Source organism: Diabrotica virgifera, chromosome 5 (genome assembly GCF_917563875.1).
Source record: "Diabrotica virgifera virgifera chromosome 5, PGI_DIABVI_V3a".
Taxonomy (NCBI): domain Eukaryota; kingdom Metazoa; phylum Arthropoda; class Insecta; order Coleoptera; family Chrysomelidae; genus Diabrotica; species Diabrotica virgifera.
Genome location: NC_065447.1, coordinates 57,436,335 through 57,453,465, shown reverse-complemented (window position 1 = coordinate 57,453,465; position 17,131 = coordinate 57,436,335). Strand labels below are relative to the sequence as shown.

General features: G+C 31.1%; 1 protein-coding gene across 2 annotated transcripts in view; it reads right to left on the bottom strand.

The window, feature by feature from the left end:
- The window catches only part of LOC114330487 (unconventional myosin-XV), a 368,864-nt gene that overhangs the window by 172,745 nt on the left and 178,988 nt on the right, over positions 1 to 17,131 (bottom strand). For both annotated transcript variants that reach the window (XM_028279830.2, XM_028279831.2), the window contains exons 14-16: positions 8,552 to 11,146; positions 8,148 to 8,493; positions 953 to 1,207 (exon numbers count right to left, since the gene is read on the bottom strand). In XM_028279830.2, the coding sequence (XP_028135631.1) occupies positions 953 to 1,207; positions 8,148 to 8,493; positions 8,552 to 11,146 (3,196 nt within the window). The remainder of the gene's footprint in view (positions 1 to 952; positions 1,208 to 8,147; positions 8,494 to 8,551; positions 11,147 to 17,131) is intronic.

The window sequence follows — 17,131 nt, the reverse complement described above, 5'->3', positions numbered from 1 at the left end:
ACTACTTGTCAATACGTTTCAAACTCATTTTTAGTGATCAAAATCGGTTAAGCCGTTTAGAAGTTATTAAGCTACAAAAGTATAATCCAATTAACCATTATCCCCGAAATTGTTTATGTAGTTGTAGTGGTTATGACGCTAAATTTTATCGGGCAACGGGCAATCCGAGTTCACTTACCGGCCATCCCAATATTTTTTTTTCAATCTATTTCGAATAGAAAAAAAATCTAGTGTACATTCGATGGACACTAGATCATTTTTGGGAGATAGTGCGACAAAGGTGACCATTTAAAAGCGTAACGCGTAATCGAGAAACATTACATTCAACGTCATACATTTAATTTATAAATAACTTTGAAAAACTCCTGATACAAGAATAAAAAAACCGCCAAACGCCGTAAAAATGAGTGGCGCATACAATATTCCAGCTACAAAAGATCTGATATGAATATTATGTGGCGCCAAAATCTATTTTCATTTTGATGCAAAGTAAAATTCTAGTTTTATTTTAAAAGATTTTTTCATAATATTTGCTAAATTTGAAGTAAACGCGCCACAAAAGAGCTTCAAAATTCAAACATTTTTTAAAATAAAACTAGTATTTTATTTTGCATCACATAATATTCATATCAGATCTTTTGTAGCTGGAATATTGTATGCGCCACTCATCTTTACGGCGTTTAGACGCTGATTTAATTGTAGACGTTGATTTGATTTGAGTAAGGTTGTGGAATTAATATAAATAAATAATCGTGTATCTGAAAGAATCTAGTGTTTATTTTCGAAAACTGAAGTAATTGAATGTGGATTCAGAAAACACGTGAATCTGATTAAGGTAAAGAACAGGAAAAAGGTGAAAAACTTAGGTAAAAAGATAATAAGTAGGTATAGACATAAAGAGTTACCAATAGAAATACCGGAAATGTATGAATAAAATAAATATAAATCCTACCTTCATTTCTTTCAATTTTATCTATTAGCTGCACAGATCCAGTGGAATGCTTCTTTTCCCGTTCTTGAGCACTTTTCGACAGCATATGGGTTTTGAAGGTTGGAGGTCGTTCGACGGATTCTTGCTCTGATACTTTCCTAAACTTTCTAGTTTTCTCAAATTTGATTTCATCTCTATCCCACATATCTACTGTATATTTGGCATCTATTGAAGTATTTGTTGTGGTTTCTCCTAAATCCCAACTGTCTCTGCGATCTGAAAAAACAAAATGTTTCTTTAGCATGATTATTTATAGTTAATACAATGAGTTAATAAAATATCCCAATAAAATATTGGACTGTCCAAGATATACACAACATCTTATAAATATCGCAATAAAAAGGTAGCAAGAATAAAAGTTAAACAAAAACTGCCGAACACAATAAATAATATAAAAAGTGTAGTGAGACAAGACTGTACACAGTACACTATCGCCTTTATTGTTTAACTTGTATTCTATGAGGCAATATTTAAGGAAGCCTTAATAGACCAGTAAGGATCTGTTTTTACGTGGATGTGAGAGGTGGCATTCAGACTTTTGCGGATAAAGTTAGGTGATAACTTCGTTAATAATGATTGATTTATGCTCCTTCTCAAATATGCCCGGAACATTAATAAAAAAAAAATAAAATATTTAAAAATTTCAAAAAATTTCGTTTTTTCTTCTAGTTTTTTTGCTTATAACTTTAAAACGATTCATTTTGGAACAAAATCGTATAGGAATAAAACAAAGATAATTAAATTTTCTATCAGATGCGATTGGTTAAAAATGTCTTAATTTATCACCCTTGCTGCAAAATAGCAATAAATATAAAATAAGGGGGCAAAACAAGCCTGTACTTATTCGATGATTTTCCATCACTTGGGTTACACTTGGAACCTTCCTAATTCGCTTAGAAAATTTTGTAATGTGCTAAAACCGTACACCAAATTTCATTAAAATTGACTTACTAAATTTTGAATAATAATTTTGCAATCTAAACTTTTTTTAAAAAATTAAAATTTTTTAAAATCTTGCACAACATAAACTAGGACATACAAAGATTTGTCAATTTTTTTAAATATAAATATTTTTATATATTTTATAAATATTTTATATTTTTAAATATAAAATAAATAAATTTAAATATAAAGAAGCACTGCACCTATCTAATGCACTATACAGAATTGAAATTGAATTGTTTAAGCAGCCTCAGCAATGTTTTAAAGTTATAAACAATTTTTTGGCTTATAAACAAATTAGTCCTGTGGGCAGGAGCTACGGGCTCCTTTATTTAGATGGACTTACCCAAGATTTTTATGTATTTTTTGACCCGTAGAACACGATTTTTTTGGGTAACAGTTGATCCGGATGTCGATAAGATTGTTATAAACAAAGAACTTGAGGAATTACATAACATCGATTTTTCGCAAAATAAAACATTTTTTTGTATTTCTTGGGTAATTATAGGCAAAAATGTTCTTACAAGTTTTTTCGTAGGATGCATAGTTTTCGAGATAAACGCAGTGAAACTTTCAAAAATTCGAAAAATTGCAATTTTTGAACGCGAATAACTTTTGATTAAAAAATAAAATAGCAATTCTGCTGACTGCATTTGAAAGTTTAAGTCAAAATATACCGGTTTTAATTATTATTAGTCCATTCTTTCACGGTTTTTGCTCTAAATTTTAAAGAACCGTTTGGATTGACATAGAATTTGGCATAAACATAGCTTACATGTCAAAGAAAAAAAGTGATATTGTGCCGATGTGTGCTTTTGCCCTGGGGGTGACTTTCACCCCCTCTTGGGGGTGAAAAATATAAGTCTAAAATAAGTCCGGAAATGGATAAACTGACTAATTTTAAGTAACTTTTGTTCTATAGAGCTTTTTCGCCAAGTCAACACTTTTCGAGTTAGCGAGTGAATATGTTCATTTTTCAACAAAATAACTACATTTTTAGACGGTTTTTCTCAAATAACTCAAAAAGTAAGTATTTTGTCGAAAAAAAACGTTTTTAGCAAAAATATAGCGTGCAAAAAAGTAAAAAAAATGATGCACGCGTTAGGTCTCTGGACCTCGTAAAACCAGAGTTATAGCCAATGAAAAATAGATTCATATTCACCAAATTTTAAATAGAATATTTTGAAGTGAAATATCCAAAAAATTAAGCACTTTTAGGGGAAACTCCATTATAACTTTTTAAAAGTGTTTAAAAAAGCTTTATTTTTGTTTTTATAAAAAGTTTCTAGCATTACATTTAAGCAAGTTACGCTCAAATTAAAGTTTGTCGCTTTTGTTTTGACTAAAAAAATCGGGAAGACCCCCTAATTAGCAATGTAAATGAAATTAATCGTTACCGCTCCACAAATTATTTTACTTATGTTGTGTTTATATGATCTGTAAGTTTCATCGATTCAAAGTGCTTATTTTGGAAAAAAATTGGTTTTAAAGTAAAATTTTTAAAAAGTTTAATTTTAAAAAATATGTTTTCATTCAAAATAACTTAAAAATTGTTAGAGATACCAAAAATCTCGAAAAACAAAAAAAGTCAGCAGTGCTTTTCTGAATATCATGTATTTTTTTGTTTTTCTGTTAGACAAAAATTGATTGAGGTTTGGTGTTTCTAAATTTGCATACATTCGTGATGAGAGTGACTCGTTCAACCCATTTTAACTACAGCCCTTTCAAAAATAAGGACTTTGAACCGATGAAACTTACAGATCATATAAACAATACATACACGGGTCAAGAAACTTGTGAAGTCGTAACGATTAAATTCATTTAAGATACTAATTAGGGGGTGATTTTCCCGATTTTTTTACCAAAAAAAAAAGGGGCTAACTTTATTTTGAACGTAACTTGTTTACTTTTGATGCTACAAATTTTTTTATAAAACAAAAATGAAGCTTTTTTTAAAAATTTTAAATAAGTTGTAATGAGTTTTCCCGGAAATGTGCTTCATTTTTTGTTATTTCACGTTAAAGTATTCCATTTGGAATTTGACGAATATGAACCTATTTTTAATTAGCTATAACTCTGCTTCTACTAGGTATAGAAACGTGATATATACACCATTTTTTTAAATTTTTTACAGGCTATATTTTTGCTAGGAATGTTTTTTTGGCAAAATACGTACTATTTGAGTTATTTGCTAAAAACCGTCTAAAAGTGTGGTTATTTTGTTGAAAAAATGAACATATTCACTGGCAAATAACTCGAAAAGTATTGACTTAGTGAAAAAACTCTATAGAACAAAAGTTACTTAAAATTAGTCAGTTTGTCAATTTCCGGACTTACTTTGGACGAATACTTTTTCACCCCCAAAAGGGGGTGAAAAGCACCCCCGGGGCAAAAGCACATATCGGCACAATATCACTTTTTTTCTCTGACTTGTTAGCTCTGTGTATGCCAAATTTCATGCCAATCCAAGCGGTTCTTTAAAATTTAGAGGTTTTGCAATATTTTACCGTTAAAGATCGGACTATATTTGCATTGCTAAAAATTAATTTTTTTATTATTAATTGTTTATACGCCAAAAAATTGTTTATAAGTTTAAAACATTGCTGAGGCCCCTTAAAATCCGATTTTAATTCTGTAAAGTGTATTAGATAGGTAGAGCACTTCTTTATATGTAAAAAAATTAGACAGCTTCTAAATGGTCTACTTTTTGTTCAGAAAGATTTTAAAAAATTTGAACTTTTTTAAAAACATTTAGATTGCAAATTTATTATGCAAAATCTATTAGGTAGATTTTAAGGAAATTTGGTACACGGTTTAAGTATGTTACAAAGAATTTCCTAAGCGAATTACTAAGGTTCTAAGTGCCACCAAAGTGGTTAAAAACATTGAATAACAACAGGCGTATTTTGCCCCCTTATTTTGTATTTATTGCTATATTGCAGAAAAGGTAATACGTTAAGACATTTTTGACCAGTCGTATATCATACAAAATTCAATTATCTTTATTTTATTTTTGTACGACTTTGTTCCACAACGAATCGTTTTAAAGTTATAAGCAAAGAAAGCAGAAAAAAATCGACGTTTTTAGAAATTTTTAAATATTTTAATTTTTTTATTAATGTTCCGGGCATATTCGAGAAGGAGCATAAGTCAATTATTATTACTGAAGGTGTCACCTAACTTTATCAGCAAAAATCCGAATGCCACCTTTCATATCCAAAAATAGACGTTTTTCACAAATCCTTACTGGTCCATAATGGAGACAACAGAAGGTTTATCTCGATTCGCTTTTCTGAGACACAACTGTCTAGTGACGTTAGTAATTTCTTTTATGGAAATTTCAGTTGCTGGGCGTGACTGGAAATTACTACACAACCAAACATTTCTGCCTATACGCTGTGAGCTCGTACGTAGAGGGGATATTTACAAATTCGCGAGCGCCAGTAGTGGCAAGTCTGTAAACGTTTACCGGAAATTTGACATAAATGTCAAAGTTATTAATTTAAAATTAAAATTAAAAACATTAATTATAAAAAATATTAGTTGGTCAAAGCTGTGGTATATATTTTTACCTTAAATATACTTACGTTTTAAATACTGAATTTAAGTTTTTTTAATGTTCCGTAATATGTAATTATAAATTAATCTATTAATCTTAGCGCCATATACAGGATAATTGTGAAAGTATCCGAAGTAAGAAATTCATATTTTATCAATAGAACGTCAAAATGATTAGCAAAATCTTAACAAAATCGATTACAATTTAATTACTTTTTTGAGTTGTAAATATTAAGCGATAACAATTAAATAATAAATTTAAAAATTACCGGTGAAAGTTGAATTAGTAGTCCGCTAGGAGCGACACCAGCGAAGCTCAGATTATAACTTATATTAGTCCAAGGAATGAAGCTCAAAATAAGACAAAGTCTCGCAATTTTTACAGAATGGATCAATTTACTTGAAAATTTGAAAATAAGTAGTGGATAGTTTAAGGATCAAAATCTATATGATGCCGAAAGGCGCTTTTACCATGGGGGTGGTTGCCACCTTATCGCGGGGGTGGAAATTTTTTATTATATTTTGATCACAAAAGTTGGTAAGAACATTCATTCTAAGCAAAAAACATTCTATACATTTTTTTGAGCAAATTAATAGTTTTTGATTTTTTCGCTTTCGAAAGTGTTAGTTTTACATCGAAAAAATCAATGTTTTTAATAGGTTTTCTGCTAATGACTACAAAAGTTTTCGTTTTATCAAAACAACTTTATTTATCAAAAATGTACCTTTTTAAAAAAATAAAACAAAACCAGTTTTTTATTTTCATTAAGACCAATAGTAATCGAGCTATACCATATTATACATATATTAACTCTTCTTCGTCAAATGCTAAATATTGTAGTTTCAAAGTCAAAAGACGGGAAAACGATGCATTTTTCGAGGATAACTTGTTCAAACTAATTTAAAATATTTAAAAATATATATCTCCAGAAATAAACAATAAGTCTCTAGCTCAAAAATTAAGTGACTTTTAATGAAAAGAATGTCAGTCCCTATTTTTTTCAGCGAAAAAGTGATCGGAAGCAACCTCCTAATCACCACCCTAATTAAAATTAGTCATTGACCTTATTTGGACTTCTTTATTTATGTAGTATTAATGGGTTCTAGAAGTTTGACCGGCTTAGAATGAATAGTTTAAGAAAAATGGAGTTAAAAGCGAATAACGAATTTTTGTAGTTTGGAAAAAAATTGCATTTTCTTCAGAATAGAAATATTATCATCAGACATACGAAAAAATGTTTGAATACGAAATTGTAGCGTATTTAATTCTCAAGAACCTGGTTTTAAAAAATGTTTTCTACGGCAAAAATTGAGTGAGCTATTGACAATTAAAACCTGTAATAACATGCAAAAACCACTTTACCAACCCTTTCAAAGTTTTCTTTTCAAAGTCTTTTTGCGGCTGAGGATTTTAAAAAAATTTAATATTAATTGGCTTGTAGATCTTTTAAAAACCTACAAAATTCGTTTTTACCAAACTTTCTAACATAAAAAATAAAAAAGTTACGGTTAAAAAATCAATATATTTTTTTGAAAAAAAAAAATGGAGAAATAGAATTGGAAGCATAATAATGTAAGTTAGCGGTGTTTTTAGTCATTGGCCTTATTCATTCTTCTTTATTTATGTATTATTAATAGATTCTAGAAGTTTGACTGGCTTAGAATGATTAGTTTTTAGAAACTGGATAAGCGAATAAAGAATTTTTGTAGTTTGGTAAACAATGCCATTTTCTTCAGAATAGAAAGATTAGCTTCAGAGATACGAAAAAATGTTTAAATATGAAATTGTAGGTTATTTAATTCCCAAGAACTTGGTTTGAAAAAAATTTTTCTACGGCAAAAATTGAGTGAATCGTAAATGAGTATTATCGAAAAACATAGATTTTTCGATATAAAACTAACACCTTCGATAGCGAATAAATCGAAAACTATTAATTTTATCAAAAAAATGTATAGAACAGTTTTAGCTTAGAATGAATGTTTTATCAACTTTTGCAGTCAAAATATAATAAAAATTTTCCACTCCCGAGATGGGGTGGCAACCACCCCCATGGTAAAATCGCCTTTCGGCATCATATAGATTTTGATCGTTGGACTATCCACTACTTATTCTCAAATTTCCGTTGGACTATAATAATATACTATATTAGACTATTAGTAGACTATATTATTAATAGTAAACAGACATAAATAGGTTTGTTCGTAGAACGATCAGCAACCGTTGCCAAACATCAGACGCATGCGCGTTCGTAGTCTACGAAGGCTAAATGTTAACTGCGCAACGCTAACTGTTAATTGCGCTTGCGTCTGATCGTAAATTATTTATTTACACCATTATAATGTATTGATAACAAATGAGAAAATTATTTATTGTACACAATAAAAATAGTTTGTGGAAATAAACTCCATAATATTTTATGAGATTAGTATACACTCCCACTATTTCCAATAATTCTTCTTTTTTTAATGAAAGATTAAGTTGTTTTGAGCAGTTAATAATGTGTGGTAGGAATTTTTGTGTTGTATGTTTCCTATTCCGAATGTGTCAAAGTTAATCTCGGGAGAGCGAATTTAGTTATATTTGCATCTTTTGTGGGTTTTAATAATAAGAGAAATTTTTATTCTGTATGCAGATAGTACAACAATTTCTACTTACTTTCCCTTTTATCTTTGGTCCACTCATGAACATCATCCGTTGTATCGTGCGTTATATTACTTTGAACATCCCAGTTTGTACTAAAGGAATTCCTCTTGGAATTATTCTGGTTAATCAAGTTTTGGTGAACACCAAAAGTATCCCTATCTTGTCTTTGAGTCATGAAGGAAGACTCTCTGATAGGTTCTGCCTGTGGCGCATGATTTTGAGGACGGATGACTGGTGGAGGAGGTGCTGGACCAGAAGGAGCTGGAGGTAAAGAAGTTGGACCCACTGGGGGAGGAGGAGGGCCTGGTTTCCAGTTCGAACTACCCCAACTTTGAGAAGTAGGTGACTTATTACCATTCTAGAAAATAAACAAAAACTTTATATGTGATTACAATATATAAACACAAGATACTTACATTTACGGGACTCTCAGGACTAGATTTTCCACTATTATCTCTTGAATCGTCACCCCACCTACCGGTAAGCTGTTGTTCCAGCATCATTTTTCTTGTATCCTCCAGTTTATTGACAGTTCTAGCAGGCTTATCAGTACTACTTGAAGATCTAACAGAATGGTTGGCTGTTACCATTTCTAACCTTTTCTTCATTTCAGAACTTAGTTTCAATTTACCAACTGAACCAGGTGAAGGTCTTGCCGCTCCAATTTCAAACACTCTTTTGCCATTAGCTTTGTTAGTTTTTTCAGTTTCTCTGGGTAGTGGTTCATACTCGATCTCTTCCCATTCGGCACTTTTATCATTTTTCCCATGGCTATGTCCGTTATGTCCATTTACTACTGTCATTGATTGGTCTTTATTTGGAGTAACTTTACGTTGGTGTTGCCTCATTTTAAAATGCATAAAATCCTCACTAGTCTCTTGACTTGTGCTATCTTTTGGTGGTGGCCACCTCCATTTGCCTATACGAACTGTTTTTGCTCGTCCGTATGGATCCAAAAATGGCCTTGCTTCATTTGGATCGGTGGCTTCCAGTGGTGGAGGCATTGGGGGAGGTGGTGGGGGAGGTATTCCACTTTTACTCATTACGCTGATGGTTGATTCTAAGCTCGCTTTGCGGGATTTAAAGTCTATATTTGGAGAGCTAGACTTTCTATTATTTCCTGATTTGAAGCTTAATTTTCTATTCCCTGTAGTGAAGGTGCTAGATTGATGCACTTGTGCTTTGACTGTAGTTGTTACAGACTCATTAACTTCACTGGATAAAGAGCTTTGTTGAGTTAATAATTGTTGAAGAGCTTGATTCTGGGCTAAAAGTTGTTGCTGGATCTGAATATTTTGAGCCATTGCAGACTGCAAGAAAGCTCGTTGTAAATTTTGTTGGAACGATGATATATCAGTACCATTTTGAGGCATTCCGTTCATGCCAACACCTGGTATATTAAAAAGAGGCATCATACCTTCTTGTGTTGGACTGAGAAGAGGCATCATTAATGATGAATTTACCATAGGAGGCGGAATTGCTGGTAGAGTAAAACTCGAAGTGCTGGCATCACTTTTTGTTGTTCCTCCTCCTTTAATGCTGTCAACTAAATTCATTTTTTCAGTAAGATCCTTTACACTGTCGTTAATAAATATTGGATTAAAAAGATTACTTATATAGTCATCAACATTATTTCCATTAGGTATATTTGTCAAATTCTCAACTTCTTTATCTAGCACAATGTTTTCTTTGTTTTCCTTTTTTAATTTTTCACCGCCTCCTTTAACTTTAGGCATTATTTTATTTGTTTCAGACATATCCACATTTTCTAATTCAATGTTATCCAAAACGTTATCTATAAAGTCATCAAGGCTTCTATTTTTCCTTTGAATATCTGATTCTTCACATGTTGTGACTCCTCCACCTTTCACTCTTTTTACAATGCTACTGGTTCTCGACATACCAACATCATTGCATTCTATATTTTCCAAGACGTTGTCTAAAAATTTATCTAAAATTTCATGATCACACTCAACCTGATCAACATCTACTCTTAAACGAGGTAATTGGTTAAAGGTGCCTCCTTTTACACTTGCAGCAACTGATCTAGCATCACTTAATTCATCCAGATTACCATCTAAAACAGGACTGAATAACTCGTCCAAAAATTGATCCACGTCTGAAGCTTGGCTAGGTACTCTTACCCTCCTTACGTGACTGGCTAAACTGGGAGCTTCGCTAGTATCTGACATAGCTGAGCTTCTTATACCAATAAACTCAGATTTTTCAATATAAGCTTTGCTCGAATGCGAGCCGGGAGGAGCTTTTTTACCCGCATAAGCTGATTTAATATACCTAGGACCTCCTCTGTGTGAAGTACTCACGCTAGATACATCAGGGTATTCGAATTCTTCTTGTTTGGGAAGATAGTTCTGGTTCGCAATTACTGGTTTGATTAAACTAAGTTGTTCTACTGAGTGATATCTCTCGTTAAGCTTAGAAGATTGACTTAATCCCAGATCTGCCAACGGACTTGGTTCGGGTTCACTTAGTAGATTATCCAAACTTCTAGATCTAACTTTTTCAATGTCAAAATATCTTTCATTTAAGGCTGAATTTCTAGATAAAGCTTCATGAGATGTTTTTCTTGATGAAGGTGATACGTTGGGCTGAATTTCTCTGTGAGAAGGTCTAGAAAATTCTTGAATTTCTTTTGACGATTTTCTTGAGACGCTTCTAGATGGTGGCTGTACTGGTATAGGTGTGGAGTGTCTGTTGGATGAAATTTTTCTTTCCTTATTCATCATTGGTGGTTCGGGTGGTGGAACTTGAGGTCTGGCAGGGGAGTGTGAGGTGATATGGCTTTCTGGTTCTACAATTGATTGTCGCTTAGAACCATATTTGAGTTTCGTTGATTTAGGTATGGGGAAAGCAGGGCACAGTTCTAATTCAGATACTAAGTCAAATACATAGTCTAGACCACTGCCTTCTGTTAGAATCGAAGAATCGTCCATTACTACTGTCCAACCTTCTGTAATTCCTCCAAGCGATGAGACTGCTAAAGATGCAACCTAGAAAGAGAATGGTTCTGTCAAATAAGAGTTTTTTTTATAACAGTTTCATATCAACATCAGGACTTAATATTAAAATAGTAATGGCATACTGTAATGGTAAAGTTGGAGAAAACGATATACATATAATATGAAAATATAACAGGAAAATACAGCATGACATATTTTATAGAATAATGACGGTCAAAAAATTAAGCATATTTTGCGACAGAAAAATAAATGTAATAAAACGCGCAGAACTACACAGAAAGACAATAAAACAAATAAAGAAATCAGACAACAATTAAATACACAGATATTTTAAAATACAATACTACAGAGAAGAAGTACGGAAGAAAGGATAACCAGCAGACTAAACGAACAACCAGAAACATTTGACCCGGAAAAAGGTGGGAACGCATAAAAGAAGCAGTTTTAAACACGAATAAAGTAAACAAAAAGTGTTATGATGAGCAATGCCAAAAAACAGCAGAAGCATTCAGAAGAAGCAACAGAAGAAAAATATTAATAAAAATTTATTAAATAATAGTGTCAGTTGAGGAAAAAAGGGAGAAAGAGTTGGGAGAAAGAGATAAAGAAAAAGAAGACAATTTTACATTGGAAATAGATGGAGAAAATATATGCATGTTCAAAAGAGTTTCAGATTTTACTTTCCTGAATGTAAAAATTAAATGAAAATGGTCATGGGGAACGGTAGATAGAAGTATGAATACCAAAAGAAAATAAAAAGTATGGAGCATTGCAGTCATTAATGAAATCCAAATATATATCTCTATAAAAATTATCAAGCTTACAGCTACATATACATGCTAAACATGGTTGCTTAAAAAAATCAGAAATGCATAAAACTTTTAGAAAGACGGAAGAGAAAAATACACAGAGAAATATAATGGAGGTTTGAGAATACATCGTCAATACAGAAAAAGGAATAATACGAACTTTTCTGCTGGCTATTTGTTAGATAGCAATACTTTAACAAATTATACATGATACTATGAGTATGCTTTGTATGAGATAAGCGAAAATTTTCTTACAACGGTTAACACAAGAAGTAGTATATCGTACAACAAGGGAGAAAAAAGACATATTTCTCACGAGCGCAGAAATTTGTTGCCACGAGGCGAGTTCCGCAAATCAAGCGAAGGAGAAATATGTCATTTTATCACGTGTTGTACACTGTACTTTTTCTATGGATGCGTTTTTGTCAAGAGTTCAAACTTCAAAATTAAAAAATAACTTGGGTGCTTTTAGCTTTATTATATGCCTAAATTGAAATAAAATACATATACGAGTACACATGTGTAGGTAGTTAATATTCTTAATATTTATATAATTAGACCAGACCGCATCTGTAAAAATATTAGTACATTTGGACGTTGAGAGGTGACTCAAATTTTTTTGCAGAAATTGCTTGAAAATAACTCAAATAATAATATTTGAGTTATCCTCCCTCTCAAAAAGTTCCGGAACATTGTTTAAATAATAAAAATGTCAAAAAATGAAGGAAAAATTCGATTTTTTTCTTCGTTTTTTGATTATAACTTTAAAAGTATTCATTTCCGAGAAAAGTTGTACTGACATAAAAGTTGTGTAATTAACTTTCCTACAACATAAAATTGGTCAGAAATTTAAAAAATAGTCACCCTTGTTGCAAAACAGCAATAATTGCGAAAAACCATACAAAAACAAGTATTCGCATTTTACGTTTTTCAACCATTTATGCTACACTTAGGACCTTAATATTTCACCCAGAAAAACTATATGATACAGTAAAACAATACTGTACATTTCATTAAGATCGGTTCAATAGATTTTGCAATCCAGCTTTTGCAAAAAAAATTCATTTTTTCAAAATGTTACAGGACTGAAAATAAAGCAGATAGCAGGTTGAATTTTTTTTGTGCATAGAAGTGTACTGTAACTTTAATTTGCAATTTGCAAAATTAAAATCGAATGACTACTACGGCGTCAGGAATTTTTTTAAATAAACATTAATTATTGGTGCTACGCGCAGGACAGTGGATAGTTTGCTCTGATTGGGCATTCCAATGACCTTTGATAATAATTGATACAATTTAATTTTTATTACATTTCGATATAAATAAATAAATTTGTTTATTGCAAAATAAAAACACATACTCTATCTTTTGAAATAACACTTTTTTTAGCAAAAACTTTCTTTGTTCATATATTTTAACTTAGAGAATAAGCTTATTATTTTTAAACATATGCAATTGTTTAAACAATATTTCACAGACAATAATAAAATTAGTTTTATTTTTGTGGAATTAAAATATTAAAATACAACAAAATATAGAGTAATAATTTTTATTCAACCACTTAATAGTTAATTATACAATATACATATAATAGACCTAATTAATATACTTATACTGACTGATTCATCCGGAGGCAGACCTAGACACAAGGCATCTGTTTGTCGGATACCTCCCACTGATGTCAGTCAATATAATATACAATGTACATATAATTTATTAAATACACTGTCTACAATATGTATAAATTAAAGTAAAATATAAATCAAAACATTCAATAACAATAGCAAATCGATACATTTCTTTTTAGATTTTAACTGTTTATGTGATTTAGTTTTTTTTTTTTATTAGATGATTATTAGATGATTAGATGAAAGAGTAAAAAAGGAGAAAATACGAATTGGTTGTGCAAATCAAATTCAAACATTTTCAAATATTTTAAACATTTCCGGGTTACTGATAATTAAACTCTTTACTTCTTTACTAAATTTATGTCTTATATTAATTTCTTTTAAATGCGTTGGTAACATATTAAATAGTTTAGGACCATAATAGGAAAATGATCTCTGCGTCACAGTTTTTTTTAAATAAATTAGTATTTAGATGTAGATTAGTAGCTGCTCTAGTAATTGAAGTTTTTTTATTGTTTTTTACTTTTGAAAATTGGGTCCTTAGGAGACATTGGTGTATATAAATTTGACGTATTTTGAATAATTTTGTTTCTTGGTAGAGTAGAGATGTTGAGTGTAATCTAGGTTTTTTAAATATTATTCTAAGTAAAATATTTTGTGTAGTTTGCAAATTTTTTAAATTAGTAGAGAATGCACCACCCCAAATAGTTATACAATATCTTAGAACTGATTCAACTAATGAATTATACATCATAATAAGATTGGACTTAGATAGGATGAACCTTACTTTATAAAATTTATGTATTAAAGCTCTTATACGTTTAGAGACATAGGTAATATGATGTGACCACCTTGTGTGATGATCAATCATAACACCCAAATATTTTATTACAGGGGTTTGTTCTAGTATGGGGCAATCACATATATTATCTTTACATCTGGGATTATGCAGTCTAATCTTTAAAGATGGTTGGTCCGTAACTGTTGGGGAAAATGTTACATATTTTGTTTTCTCGACATTTAAAGTTAAAAGATTATGATTTAGCCAAATTCTAATATTTTTAAGACAAACCTCTGTCGCAAAATGCACTTCTTCCCAAGTATTTCCTGTAATTATGAGTGCAGTATCATCTGCGTAACATACCAACTGTCCCTCAAAATTCTGGATTGTTGCAATACTATTTATGTATACGAGAAATAAAATAGGTCCTAACACCGTTCCTTGTGGTATCCCCATCTGAACATTAATATTAGTGCTTATTTTGTCACCGATTTTAGTTTGCTGCGTTCTGTTTGTTAAATAATTTTTAAAAAGATCTAATGCAATACCCCGAATACCATAATTATTCAATTTACCTAACAGTTTGGCATGAGATACCGTGTCAAAGGCTTTAGCCAAATCCAGAAAGACTGCTAGGCATTTTTTAGAATTATCGAGTGCTTTAATTATTGTTTCAACTAGATTCAATGCGGCATCTTCTGTACAGGATTTTTTCTGAAACCGTATTGAATTTTAGAAAGAACATTATGCTGATCCAGAAAGCTAACCAATCTATTTGTTAATACTTTTTCAAATAATTTAGCAAAGTTATTTATTACAGATATCGGTCGATAATTAGTTAGTTTATTTCTAGAACCGCTTTTGAAAATGGGAGAAACTATAGATTGCTTCCATTGCGTAGGTATTTGTCCTGTTGAGAGACTGAGATTTATTATATGGGTTAATGGGCCCAATATATTAAGATGAATATATTTTATTAATTTGCTACTAATCTTATCGGGACCAGGAGAACAATTATTCTTTAAATTAGATATCAAAATAGTTATTTCGGCCTGCGTTACCGGTTTTAAGAAAATAGACGATTCTATATAAACATCTCTCAACAAATTATCAGGTAAATTTGAATTTTCTATTTTATTTGCCATTTTCATTCCTAAGTTTATAAAAAAATTATTAAACACATTTGCCTTATCTGTATTATTTTTAACGCAGTCCCCATTTTCATTAACAATATCAATATTAGAAATATCTAGTGTATTTTTACTTCCAGCAACCTCATTAATAATATTCCATAATTTTTTAGTATTCCCATGAGTTTTCACTATTTAGAATGGGAAATAAGCCACACTATTATCAAAAAATGATTTTTATTAACGTTTCGACGCCCAAATCGGGTGCCGTTGTCAAAATACAAAATACTATCAATATAAACAAAAATGTTGTTGCTTAGTAAAAAAATTCTTCTAATAATTTATTTAATTTGACTCATTTATATCGGCAAATACATTTTTTGATAATATTGTGGCTTATTTCCCATTCTAAATAGTTAAAATTGTAAAAATGCCACAAGAAAATAGCTTCAGAACAACATTCCCATGAGTACCGTATAATTTTTGTTTATAGTAATCATTTTTCTGTTTTTTTATTAACACATTAAGTTTATTTCTATATTCCTTATACTGTGCTTCTAGAATGGGTGTAGGCGTTTTATTTAGTTGTTTTTTGAGGATATGACGTTTATGAATGGATGTTATTATTGCCGTAGATATCCATGGTTGTAATTTTTTGTATTTGTTATTTTTGTTGACAACAATTTTAGTGAAAGAGTTTGTAATTGTGTTTATCTATATATATAAAATTCTAATTCGTAGGCTTTGTTACCGTACTCCTCCGAAACCACTTGACCGATTTTCATGAAACTTCGCAGGTGGACTCGACCGGAGAGGGAGTAGGTTGTTATCTATATTTCATAGCCGTACGTCTAAAGGGGGCTCTGCCCCCCTAATAATTTTTTTTTATTTTTCGACAAACCGATTTTTCTTAATTGTATATGATTCAGAAGCAAAAGATACATATAATCCTAAATTTTCACTTTTCTATCTTTAACCGTTATTTTTTTAAAAAAATTTCGTGGTTTAACATCTATATATATAAAATTCTCTTTCGCAGGCTTTGTTGCCAAACTCCTCCGAAACCACTTGACCGATTTTCATGAAATTTGGCAGGTGGACTCCTTGCTTAAATGCGAAAAAAACGGTGTATAAATCGTCTCTCTAGCTCAATTAGTTTCCGAGATAGCAAAACGAGGCCCTAGGACAATACGAGAGCACGAGGGACGAAACTAAGCACACGAGAAGAACAAGCGAAAATTGTACTAAAATCAGTGAAAATATGAAGTTTTAACTTTACGATTACTATTTTTAATGTACCAAAAAATATTTCAAAATTTTGCCGAAGGACCATCTTTCTGGTATAATAATCAAAATTTTGGCGGAGGCGCATATCTGGCATATCTGGTCAATGACCAACAACACCAACAGATAAATAGAGTATTTACGTCTGATTCATTCCTGCGTTTAGCATTCAAGTATGAGCCAAATATTGAATATTATACTCATTCAAAAGTAACAATTAGTGCTATGGATAAAGAATGCCCGCATTGCCCTCAAATTTGAAAATGAGCCAGCCGGAATGTGTTGCGCATCAGGAAAGGTGAAACTTCCTGAAATTGAAACACCGCCTGAACCATTAAACGGTATACTAACTGGTACAGATCCGGATTCTAATCTGTTCCTGA